Source organism: Desmodus rotundus, chromosome 3 (genome assembly GCF_022682495.2).
Source record: "Desmodus rotundus isolate HL8 chromosome 3, HLdesRot8A.1, whole genome shotgun sequence".
Classification (NCBI taxonomy): domain Eukaryota; kingdom Metazoa; phylum Chordata; class Mammalia; order Chiroptera; family Phyllostomidae; genus Desmodus; species Desmodus rotundus.
In genome coordinates this window covers 97,797,709-97,810,321 of record NC_071389.1, presented here as the reverse complement: position 1 = coordinate 97,810,321, position 12,613 = coordinate 97,797,709, and the positions used below count along the sequence as shown (strand labels likewise).

The window sequence follows — 12,613 nt, the reverse complement described above, 5'->3', positions numbered from 1 at the left end:
TGAAGGAGAACTTCCCTCATCTGGCAAAGGAAATAGACTTCCAGGAAGTCCAGGAAGCTCAGAGAGTCCCAAAGAAGCTGGACCCAAGGAGGAACACACCAAGGCACAACATCATTACATTACCCAAGATTAAACAGGAGAGAATCTTAGAAGCAGCAAGAGAAAAGAACACAGTTACCTACAAAGGAGTTCCCATACTATCACCTGATTTCTCCGAAGAGACCTTACAGGAAAGAAGGGGCTGGAAAGAAGTATTCCAAGTCATGAGAGGCAAGGACCTACATCCAAGATTACTGTATCCCGCAAAGCTTTCATTTAGAATGGAAGGGCAGATAAAGTGCTTCTCAGATAAGGTCAAGTTAAAGGGGTTCATCATCACCAAGCCCTTATTATATGAAATATTAAAGGGATTTATCTAAGAAAAGATAAAAAATATGAACAATAAAAATGAGAGCAGACTCACAGTTATTAACAACCACACCTAAAACCAAAACAAAAGCAAACTAAGCAAACAACTAGAACAGGAACAGAACCACAGAAATGGAGATCACATGCAGGGTTATCAACAGGGGAGTGGGAGGTGGAGAGAGGAGGGAAACGTACAGAGATTAAGTAGCATAAGTGGTAGGTAGAAAATAGACAGGGGGAGGGTAAGAATAGTATAGGAAATGTCGAAGCCAAAGTACTTACATGTACGACCCATGGACATGAGCTATAGGGGGGGAAAGTGGGAGGGGGGGGGCAGGATGGACTGGAGTGAAGGGGGGAATGGGACAACTGTAATAGCAAAATCAAGAAATATGTTAAAATTAAAAAAGACACATGACATGAAACTCCAACACCAACTTATACCACATAATAATAAATTAAGCATGAATAAAAGACGTTAATATAGGTCATGACACCATAAAACTCCTACAGGAGGACATAGGCAGGGAAATCTCAGATATTCCACACAACTAAATTTTCACCAATATGTCCCTTAGAGCAAGGGACATGAATAAACAAATAGGACCTCATCAAAATAAAAAGCTTCTGCATGGCTGGCTAAAGAAAACAGCATTAAAAGAAAAGGGGAACAGCTATATGGGAAAACATACTTGCCAATGATACCTCCAGCAGGGTTTGATCTCCAAAATATATAAAGAACTCACATGACACCACTCCGGGAAGACAAAGAACCCAATTAAAAAATGGACAAAAGACCTGAACAGACACTTCTCCAAGGAGGACATGTGGAGGGCCCAGAGACATAGGAAAGGATGTTCAGCATCTCTAGACATCAGAGAGATGCAAATTGAAACCACAATAAGATACCACTTCACAGCAGTGAGAATGGCCATCATAACCAAAAAACAAAGAACAAGTGCTGGAGAGGTTGTAAAGAAAAGGGAACTCTAGTGCACTGTTGGTGGGAATGCATACTGGTGAAGTCACTGTGGAAAACAGTATACAATTTCCTCAAAAAACTAAAAATGGAACTGCCTTTTGATCCAGCAATTCCACTGCTGAGACTGTGTCTTAGTAACACTGAAACACCAGTCCAAAAGAACCTTGCAACCCAATGTTCATAGCAGCACAATTTACAGTAGCCAAATGCTGGAAGCAACCTAAGTGCCCATCAGTAAAGGAATGGATCAAAAAACTATGTTACATTTACATCATGGAACACTACACAGCAGACAGAAAGAAAGAGCTCAGACCCTTTGCAACAGCATGGATGGCAAATGGAAAGCATTATGCTAAGTGAAATGAGCCAGGTGGTAAAAGACAAATACCATATGATCTCACCTTTAAGTAGATCCTAATCAACAAAACAAACAAGGAAGCAAAATATAACCAGAGACACTGAAATTCAGGACAATCTGACAGTAACCAGAGGGGAGGTAGGAGGGGATCATGGGGAATAAGGGTTTTCATGAACAACAATAAAGGACACATGGGCAAAACCAAAGAGGGGTAAAAGCAGGGGAAGAAGGTAGGGATGGCTGGGGTGGTGGGGAGTGGTGGGGGGTAATGCAGACAACTGTACTTGAACAACAACAAAAAACACATAACACGACCCATACATATGCTGCCTACAAGAGACCCACCTCAGAACAAAAGACCTACACAGACTGAAAATAAAGGGCTGGAAACAAATATTCCAAGCAAACGGACAGGGGAAAAGAGCCAGGGTAGCAATACTCATATCAGACAAAATAAACTTCAAAACAAGGGCCATCAGGATTAAACGCAAGGACCTACATCTAAGATTACTGTATCCAGCAAAGCTATCATTTAGAATGGAAGGGAAGATAAAGTGCTTCTCAGATAAGGTCAAGTTAAAGAAGTTCATCATCACCAAGCCTTTATTATATGAAATGTTAAAGGGAGTTACCTAAGAAAAAGAAGATCAAAAATAGGAACAGTAAAAATGACAGCAAACTCACAGTTATTAACGACCACACCTAAAACAAAAACAAGAGCAAACTAGGCAAACAACTACAACAGGAACAGAACCATAGAGATGGAGATCACATGGAGGGTTGTCAATAGGGTAGTGGGAGGGGGAGGGGGGGAAGGTACAGAGAATAAGTAGCATAGATGATAGGTGGAAAATAGACAGGGGGAGGGTAAAAATAGTGTAGGAAATGTAGAAGCCAAAGAACCTATAAGTATGACCCATGGACATGAACTATAGGGGGGGAATGTGGGAGGGAGGGGGTGGGCAGGATGGAGTGGAGTGGGGGGGGGGAATGGGACAACTGTAATAGCTTAATCAATAAATATATTAAAAAAAAAACAAAAAAACAAGGCCCATAAAAAGAGACCCAGAAGGTCACTTCACGATACTTACGGGACGAATCAATCAAGAAGACATAAACATTGTAAATATATATGCACCCAACAAAGGAGCACCGAAATATATAAGGAAAACCTTGGAGGACTTCAAGAAAAACATAGACAGCAACACAACTATACTAGGGGATTTTACATCCCATTGTCAAAAATGGATACATTTTACAAGCAAAATATCAACAAACATATTGCAGTATTGAACAATGTCCTACATCAAATAGACTTAACTGATATATATAAAGCCTTTCACCCCAAAGCAGCAAAAGTACACATCCTTTTCCAATGCACATGGAATATTTCCAAAGATAGACCACATGAAAGGACATAAAACAAGCCTCAACAAATTCTAGAAAATTGAAATCACATCAAGCATTTTCTCTGACCACAAGGGTCTGAAACTAGAAACCAACCTCAAGTTAAAAACTCAAAAACAATCAAACTTCTAGAGATTGGACAGCATGCTATTGACCAATGAATGAGTTAAGAATGAGCTCAAGGAAGAAATCAAAAAGTTTCTGGAAACAAATGAAAATGAACTCACAATAATCCAAAGCTCACGGGACACAGCACAGGTAGTTCTGAGAGAGAAGTGTATAGCAATACAAGTGTATCTTAAAAAGATAGAAACATTTAAATAAACCACCTAACACCACACATGTGATAACTGGAGGAACAACAAAAAAGAGCCCAGAGCAAGTAGAAGGAAGAAAATAACCAAGATCAGAGCAGAATTAAACAACATTAGAGATTAAAAGCACAATTTGAGGATCAATAAATCCAGGAGCTGGTTTTTTGAAAATATACAAAATAGACAAGCCTTTAAGCAGGCTCATCAAGAAAAAAAGAGAGAGGACCCAAATAAACACAATCAGAATTCAAAGAGGAGAGATTATTAACAGATACCACAGAAATATAAAGGATTGTAAGAATTACTACAAAGAACTATATGTCAAGACATTTGAAAACCTAGATGAAATGCACAAATTTCTAGAAAAAATATAACCTTCCAAAACTGAATCAAGAAGCAGCAGAAAGACTGGACAGACTGATAACAGCTGATGAAATGGTGTGGTAACAAAAAAAAAAAAAAAAAAACCTGTTACACAAAAGCCCTGGACCAGATGGTTTCACAGGAGAATTTCACAAGGTATTTAAGGAAGAGCTAACCCCTATCATTTACAGACGCTCCAAGAAATCCAGGAAGACAGAAGACTCCCAACCTCTTTTTATGAGGCCAGCATCATCCTAATCCCAAAACTAGATGAAGACACAACAAAGAAAGAAAACTACAGGCCCATATTGCTGATGAACATAAACGGTAAAATCCTCAACAAAATATTGGCAAACTGCAACCAGAAATACACTAAAAAATCATAAAAAATGATAACGTGGGATTCATCCCAGAAATGCAAAGATGGTATAATATTTGCAAATCAATAAACGTAATACACAGCATAAACAAAAGCAAAGACAAAAATCACATGATCATATCAATAAATGCAGAAAAAGCATTTGATAAGGTACTGCACCCACTTATGATAAAAACATTCAGCAACGTGGGAATAGAGAGAGCATTCCTCAACACAATAAAGGCCATATATGAGAGACCTACAGCCAACATCATACTCGATGGGCAAAAACTAAAATCTTTCCCACGAAGATCAAGAACAACACAAGCAGGTCTGCTTTCACCACATCTATTCAACATAGTATTGGAAGCCCTAGCCACAACAATCAGACAAGAAAAAGAAATAAAAGGAATCCAAATTGGAAAGGAGGAAGGAAAACTGTCATTGTTTCAAGGTGACATGAGAGTGTACAGAGAAAATCCTATAGACTGCACCAAAAAAATACTAGACCTAGTAAGTGCATTTGGCAAAAAAGTGGGATACAAAGTCAATATTCAGAAATTGCAGGCATTTTTGTATACCAACAACGAAACATCAGAAACAGAAATTAGAGAAAAAATCCCATTTGATATAGCAACAAGAAAAATAAAGTACCTAGGAATAAACCTAACCAAGGAAGTAAAACACCTGTACTCAGAAAACTACACAACACTGAAGAAAGAAATTAAGGAAGACACAAACAAATGGAAACATATACCATGTTCATGGATCAGAAGAATTAACATCATGAAAATGTCCATACTACCCAAAGCAATTTACAGATTCAACAACGTACTATCTAATAAAGTACCCATGACATATTTCACAGATATAGAACAACCACTTCAAAAATTTATAAGGAACCATAAAAGACCCTGAATACCTGCAGCAATTTTGAGAAAGAATAACGAAGTTGGAGGGATCACAATACCTGATATCAAACAATATTACAAGGCTACTGTAATCAAAACAGCCTGGTACTGGCTTAAGAGAAGACACATACACCAATGCAACAGAACAGAGAGTCCAGAAATAAACCGAAGTCTCTATGTTCAGTTAATATTTGAAAAAGGCAGCAGCAGTATAAAATTGAGTAAAAATACCCTCTTCAACAAATGGTGTTAGGAGATCTGGACAACTACATGCAAAACAATGAAACTCGATCACCAACTTACACTTTACACAAAAATAAATTCAAGGTGGATAAAAGACTTAAATATAAGTTGTGACATCTTAAAAGCTTCAGGAGAACATAGGCAGGAAAATGTCGGATATTCCACGCAGCAATATTTTCACCAATATGTCCCCTAGTGCAAGGGACATAAAAAAGAATAAACAGATGGGACCTCATCAAAATAAAAAGCTTCGGCATGGCTAAAGAAAAAGGCATTACAATGAAAACAAAACCAATTTTATGGGGAAACATGTTTGCCAATGATGCCTCGGAAAAGGGTTTGATCTCCAAAACATATAAAGAACTCATACGACTCCACTCCAGGAAGACAAAGAACCTAATTTAAAAAAGGGCAAAGTAGGGCTGAGAACCAAGATGGCGGCGCAGGTACACACACTGCGCCTCCTCGCACAACCAGAACTGACAGAGAATAGAACAGCAAGGGGGACCAACACCAAGGAAATAGAAAATAAACATTCATCCAGACTGGTAGGAGGGGCGGAGACGGGCACCGGGGGTGGAGAGGACTCGCGTGGCTGTGGCGGGACTGAGACTGGCGGAGTGTGGGACAAATGGCGCAGGCAGTCTGAGCACTAGCAGACCCTGTGGCCCCACATTTGCACAGATAAACCCAGACGGCCGGACTCAGAGTGGTGGAGAACGGGGCAGGCAGAGCAGCGGGTAGCACCACGAGGCACCACATTCGCCCACAGATAAACCGGACGAACGGTGGGGAGCGAAGCAGACCGCGCAACCCAGGGCTCCAGCATGGGGGAAATAAAGCCTCAAACCTCTGACTGAAAACGCCCGGGGTAGTTGGGGCGGCAGCAGGAGAGACTCCCAGCCTCACAGGAGAGGTTGTTGGAGAGACCCACAGGGGCCTAGAGTGTGCACAGCCCCTCTTACTCAGGAACCAGCACCAGAGTGGCCCAGTTTGATTGTGGGTAGCAGAGTGAAAGATTGAAAGCCAGAGGAGAGTGAGGCGGGCGCCATTGCTCCCACTCGCCCGCTCCCCCACGAACAGCATCACAGCGTAGCGACCAGCGCAACCCCGCCCCGGTGAACACCTAAGGCTCCGCCCCTTAAAGTAACAGACGCACCAAGACAAAAAAAAAAAAAAAAAAAAAAAGGCCCAAATGACAGAACACTTCAAAGCTCCAGAAAAAATACAACTAAGTGAGGAAGAGATAGCCAACCTATCGGATGCACAGTTCAAAGCACTGGTTATCAATATGCTCACAGACTTGGTTGAATCTATTCGAAAAACAGATGAAAAAATGAAGCCTATGCTAAGAGAAACAAAGGAAAATGTACAGGGAACCAATAGTGATGAGAAGGAAACCGGGACTCAAATCAATGGTGTGGACCAGAAGGAAGAAAGAAACATCCAACCAGAAAAGAATGAAGAAACAAGAACTTGGAAAAATGAGGAGAGGCTTAGGAACCTCCCGGACGCCTTGAAACGTTCCAACATCCGAATTATAGGGGTGCCAGAAGGAGAAGAGGAAGAACAAAAAATTGAAAACTTATTTGAACAAATAATGAAGGAGAACTTCCCTAATCTGACAAAGGAAATAGACTTCCGGGAACTCCAGGAAGCTCAGAGAGTCCCAAAGAAGCTGGACCCAAGGAGGAACACGCCAAGGCACATCATAATTACATTACCCAAGATTAAACGCAAGGACCTACATCCAAGATTACTGTATCCAGCAAAGCTATCACTTAGAATGGAAGGGAAGATAAAGTGCTTCTCAGATAAGGTCAAGTTAAAGAAGTTCATCATCACCAAGCCCTTATTATATGAAATGTTAAAGGGAGTTACCTAAGGAAAAGAAGATCAAAAATAGGAACAGTAAAAATGACAGCAAACTCACAGTTATTAACGGCCACACCTAAAACAAAAACGAGAGCAAACTAGGCAAACAACTAGAACATGAGGGTTGTCATTACGGGAGTGGGAGGGGGAAAGGGGGGAAAGGTACAGAGAATAAGCAGCATAGATGATAGGTGGAAAATAGACAGGGGGAGGGTAAAAATAGTGTAGGAAATGTAGAAGCCAAAGAACTTATTAAGTATGACCTATGGACATGAACTATAGGGGGGGAATGTGGGAGGGAGGGGGGTGGGCAGGATGGTGTGGAGTCGGGGGGGGGGGGGGAATGGGACAACTGTAATAGCGTAATCAATAAATATATTAAAAAAAAAAAAAGGGCAAAAGTACCTAACAGACATATCTCCAAGGAGGACATACAGAGGGCCCAGAGACATATGACAAGATGCTCAGCGTCACTAGCCACCAGAGAGATGCAAACTAAAACCACAGTGGGATACCACTTCACACCTGTCAGAATGGCCATCATAACCAAATCAACAACCAACAGGTATTGGAGAGGTTGTGGAGAAAAGGGAACCCTAGTGCACTGTTGGTGAGAATGCAGACTTGTGCAGCCATTGTGGAAAACAGTATGGAATTTGCTCAGCAAACTAAAAATGGAACTGCCTTTTAACCCAGCAATACCACTGTTGGGATTACACCCTAAGGATCCTGAAACACCAATTCAAAAGAACCTATGCACCCCAATGTTCACAGCAGCACAGTTTACAATAGCCAAGTGCTAGAAGTAACTTAAGTGCCCATCAGTAAATGAGTGGATCAAAAAACTCTGGTACATTTAAACAATGGAATACTACGCAGCAGAAAGAAAGGAGGAGCTCCTACAACTCATGGCAGCATGGAGGGAACTGGAAAGCATTATGCAAAATGAAATAAGCCAGGTGGTGAAAGAGAAATACCATATGATCTCACCTATAGTGGGACTTAGTCAAGAAAATGAAAAAGCAAGCCAAATATAACCAGAGATATTGAAATAAAGAACAAACTGACAGTTACCAGAGGGGAGCGGGAGTGGGACAATGGGGAAAATAGAGGAAGGGCCATCAAGGAACACATATAAAGGATACATGGACAAAGCCAAAGGGGGTAGGTTCGAGGCTGGGAGGTGGGGATGGGTTAGGCGGGGTGGCATGGTTGGGGGAAAATGGAGACAAGTGTACTTAAACAATTAAAATAAATAAATACATGAATAAATAAAATATACCTTTATTTTTTAATTAAATATACCTTTATTGTGTTTATTGCAGTTGACTGGTATATCTTTATAGCCCTGCTTATTCTTTTTTTATCCCATAATGTATTAGCAAAGGAATCTTGCAATAAATTTTTATTTTGTCACTCTTTTGTTTAAAAACCTGTACTACCCAACCTGACTATTCACTATTTTCCTTCCCAGACAGGCTAACAAATTCACAATCTGACAAATTACTCCTTTCTAAAAACCCCTAACCTCCAATTCCTTGGACCTGGAATGCCCTTCCCAATCCTCTACTTCTCTTTAAATTCTGTATCTGTCATATACCAAGCTAAGTATCTCCTTGAACTTTTCCCCAGTGATTTTAGGCTAAACTAATCTTTTGTAAATACTAAGGTAATTATTATCTGAATTTAGACAAAATGAGATATTCATTGTTAAAAAATGTTTACTTCATGTATATAAAAATATACTCCCAACTAGAATTTCAAGAGAAATTATATATTACATGTACTTTGATTCCTTCTGTACTCCTAGTGGACACTTGATTAATTCATTAATTACCTCCTTTAGAATAAAAGCCCCTGAAGATAAAGGCCAGTTTTCTAAACTGAATATTAATGAGTTGTCAAGAGAACTGCTTACATAACTGTATTTAAAGCAACAAATCTAGTACACATACTTCAAAAAGCATGCTTTACCATCAGATTTTATTTCTTAAGCAAGGATGGGATGAAATTAGAATAAACAACACATAAGATAGTCTAAAATCTAAAAAGTACACCTACATATAAAAACACTACTGTTTATATTTTTCTCTCAGCCATACATTTTCCCAATTGTTCTTATAAATTGTGTTGGTTTCCTTCTGACCTTGTCTTGACACACTTATCAAAAACAGTAAAAATGAAATACCTTGTAGTATTTAAATTTTGTAAATGTTGGTGTTTGGAACATAAATACTTTTAGATTCTCAAGACAGTATTTAGCTCTTACCTGCAGTTTCTGATGAATTTGGAATAATTCATCATATATCTGATTGATCTGATGTGGAAGTAATTTCCGCTTATTTGATGCCTTAGATGTTGAAGAGCTGACATATTTCAAAGGAGAATAACTTGCATCACTACAACATTCAGTCCAATTTCTTGAATTTGAGGCCAAATTAGATGGCCAGGCAACTGCTAAGAAAATATAATTTTATTTATAAACTTCATTAATTCAGTTTTAAATACTTGCAGATCAGGTACTCTTCAAGAAGAACTATTTTAAATTTGAATTATGCAATAGTATTGTTAAAAAGTTTCAAGTAGTATGCAGAAAGAAAGAATGATAAAGCAAAGGCAATAAAATATAACATTTAGAAAATTTGGATGAAGGCTACACAGAATTCTTCGTCCTCTTTTTGCAACTTTTTGGTAAGTGTGAAATTATTTCAAAATGGATTATTTCTTTAAATATATTTATTGACTATGCTATTACAGTTGTCCCATTTCCCCTCCTTCACTCCACTCCATCCTGCCCACCCCCTCCCTCCCACATTCCCCCCCTATAGTTCATGTCCATGGGTCATGCTTGTAAGTTCTTTGGCTTCTACATTTCCTACACTATTCTTACCCTCCCCCTATTTTCTACCTGCCATTTATGCTACTTATTCTCTGTACCTTTCCCCCCTCTCTCCCCCTCCCACTCCCCTGTTGATAACCCTCCATGTGATCTCCATTTCTGTGGTTCTGTTCTTGTTCTAGTTGTTTGCTTAGTTTGCTTTTGTTTTGGTTTTAGGTGTGGTTGTTAATAACTGTGAGTTTGCTGTCATTTTTATTGTTCATATTTTTTATCTTCTTTTTCTTAGGTAAGTTCCTTTAACATTTCATATAATAAGGGCTTGGTGATGATGAACTCCTTTAACTTGACCTTATCTGAGAAGCACTTTATCTGCCCTTCCATTCTAAATGATAGCTTTGCTGGATACAGTAATCTTGGATGTAGGTCCTTGCCTCTCATGACTTGGAATACTTCTTTCCAGCCCCTTCTTGCCTGTAAGGTCTCTTTGGAGAAATCAGCTGACAGCCTTATGGGAACTCCTTTGTAGGCAACTGTGTCCTTTTCTCTTGCTGCTTCTAAGATTCTCGCCTTCTGTTTCATCTTGGGTAATGTAATTATGTTGTGCCTTGGTGTGTTCCTCCTTGGGTCCAGCTTCTTTGGGACTCTCTGAGCTTCCTGGACTTCCTGGAAGTCTATTTCCTTTGCCAGATGAGGGAAGTTCTCCTTCATTATTTGTTCAAATAAGTTTTCGATTTTTTGTTCTTCCTCTTCTCCTTCTGGCATCTCTATAATTCAGATGTTGGAACGTTTCAAGATGTCCTGGAGGTTCCTAAGCCTCTCCTCATTCTTCTGAATTCTTGCTTCTTCATTCTTTTCTGGTTGGATATTTGTTTCTTCTTTTTGGTCCACACCGTTGATTTGAGTTCCAGTTTCCTTCCCATGACTATTGGTTCCCTGTACATTTTCCTTTGTTTCTCTTAGCATAGCCTTCATTTTTTCATCTAACTTTCGACCAAATTGAACCAATTCTGTCAGCATCCTAATTACCAGTGTTTTGAACTGTGCATCTGATAGGTTAGCTATCTCTACACTGTTTAGTTGAATTATTTCTGGAGCTTTGAACTGTTCTTTCATTTGGGCTTTTTTTTGTGGGGGGGGGTCTCAGCGCACCCTTTATTTAAAGTAGCGGAGCCTTAGGTGTTCACCAGGGTGGTGTAACGCTGGTCCCTGCACTGTGATGCTGTATGTGGGGGAGGGGCCAAGAGGGAGCAATGGTGCTTGCTCCACTCTCCGCAGATTTCAGTCACTCCCTCTGCTACCCACAATCAAATTGGGCCCTTCTGGTGCTGCTTCCCGAGTGCGTGGGCTTGTGCACACTCTAGGCCCCTGTGGGTCTCTGCAATGAACTCTCCTGGGAGGCTGGGAGTTTCTCCTATTGCCGCCTCAACCCCCATGGGTGTTTTCAATCAGAGGTTTGAGGCTTTATTTCCTGGAGCTGGAGCCCTGGGTTGCGCAGTCTGTTTCACTCATCCGCTGTTCCTCTCAGTTTATCTATGGGCAAATGTGGGGCCGTGGGGTCTGCTACCCACCCTGCCTACCCCATTCCCTGCCACCTCGCTGGGTCCGGCCCTCCCGGTTATCTATGCATGAATGTGGGGCCGCGGCATTGCTAGAGGTCGCACTGCCTGCCCCGTTCATTCCACAATCCGCCACCTCTCTGGGTCCCACCACGGCAACTCGAGTGCTGTCTGCCTTGGCTGCCAGTCTCTGCCCCTCCTACTGGTCTGGATGAATGTTTCTTTTTTATCTCCTTGCCGTTTCCTTGGACTTCCTTGTGGTTCAATTTGCTGTCAGTTCTGGTTGGTTTTTGTTTTTAAATTGTTGTTGTCCTTCTTTTGGTTGTGCAAGGAGGCACAGTGTGCTACCTTCACCACCATCTTGGTTTTTTCTCAAAATAGATTTTTAAAGTGCATGAAAACATTCATGTATTAACTGCCTAGGTCAAGAAATACAATTACCTCAGAAACTACTGATCATATATTCCTCCCTCTTTCCTAACCCAAATATAGCATTAGTCACTGCTTCACTTCTTTTTAATTTTTACTACCTATATAAAAGGCCTTATTTTTTTTACCTGTTTTTAACTTTACACAGTGTCTATAATTTTATAATCATGTAATTATGTAATTTCTATACGCTTGTCCTTTAAATATTGTTTTTTCTATTAATACCAGAATTATCTTCACTGCTTTATCCTATTTTATATTTTTATATCCCAGAAGAGATGCACAGAAGTTATCAATGTGGCAACAAGTGCTCTCAAAATATTGCAGCCAAGGAGGAGGGCGCCATTTCTGATCGCCTCTTTCCTTGAAATCCTAACAGAACTATCCAGCCAGGCACATAGAGATTAACTACTAGTTCAGTGCAAAGGAAGATATACATTAAGTAGTCTGGAATATTTTCTTAAAATATTAAAAGATTCATCAATTACTACCACAATATTTTACTCATTTCCTAACAAATACTGACATGAAAAAGAAATAAAGAAATTATAGTAAGTATTTAATTAACTA

At 40.0% G+C, this 12,613-nt stretch overlaps 1 protein-coding gene across 8 annotated transcripts in view; it reads right to left on the bottom strand.

Annotated features, from left to right (window-relative positions):
- Positions 1–12,613, bottom strand: part of CCDC138 (coiled-coil domain containing 138) — a 142,639-nt gene that overhangs the window by 124,309 nt on the left and 5,717 nt on the right. For 6 of the 8 annotated variants that reach the window (XM_024552361.3, XM_045189161.2, XM_045189160.2 and 3 more), the window contains exon 3: positions 9,489–9,676. The exons of 1 other annotated variant lie outside the window; for it this stretch is intronic. In XM_024552361.3, the coding sequence (XP_024408129.2) occupies positions 9,489–9,676 (188 nt within the window). The remainder of the gene's footprint in view (positions 1–9,488; positions 9,677–12,613) is intronic. One more of the 8 variants, XM_024552362.3, reaches the window with a different exon arrangement.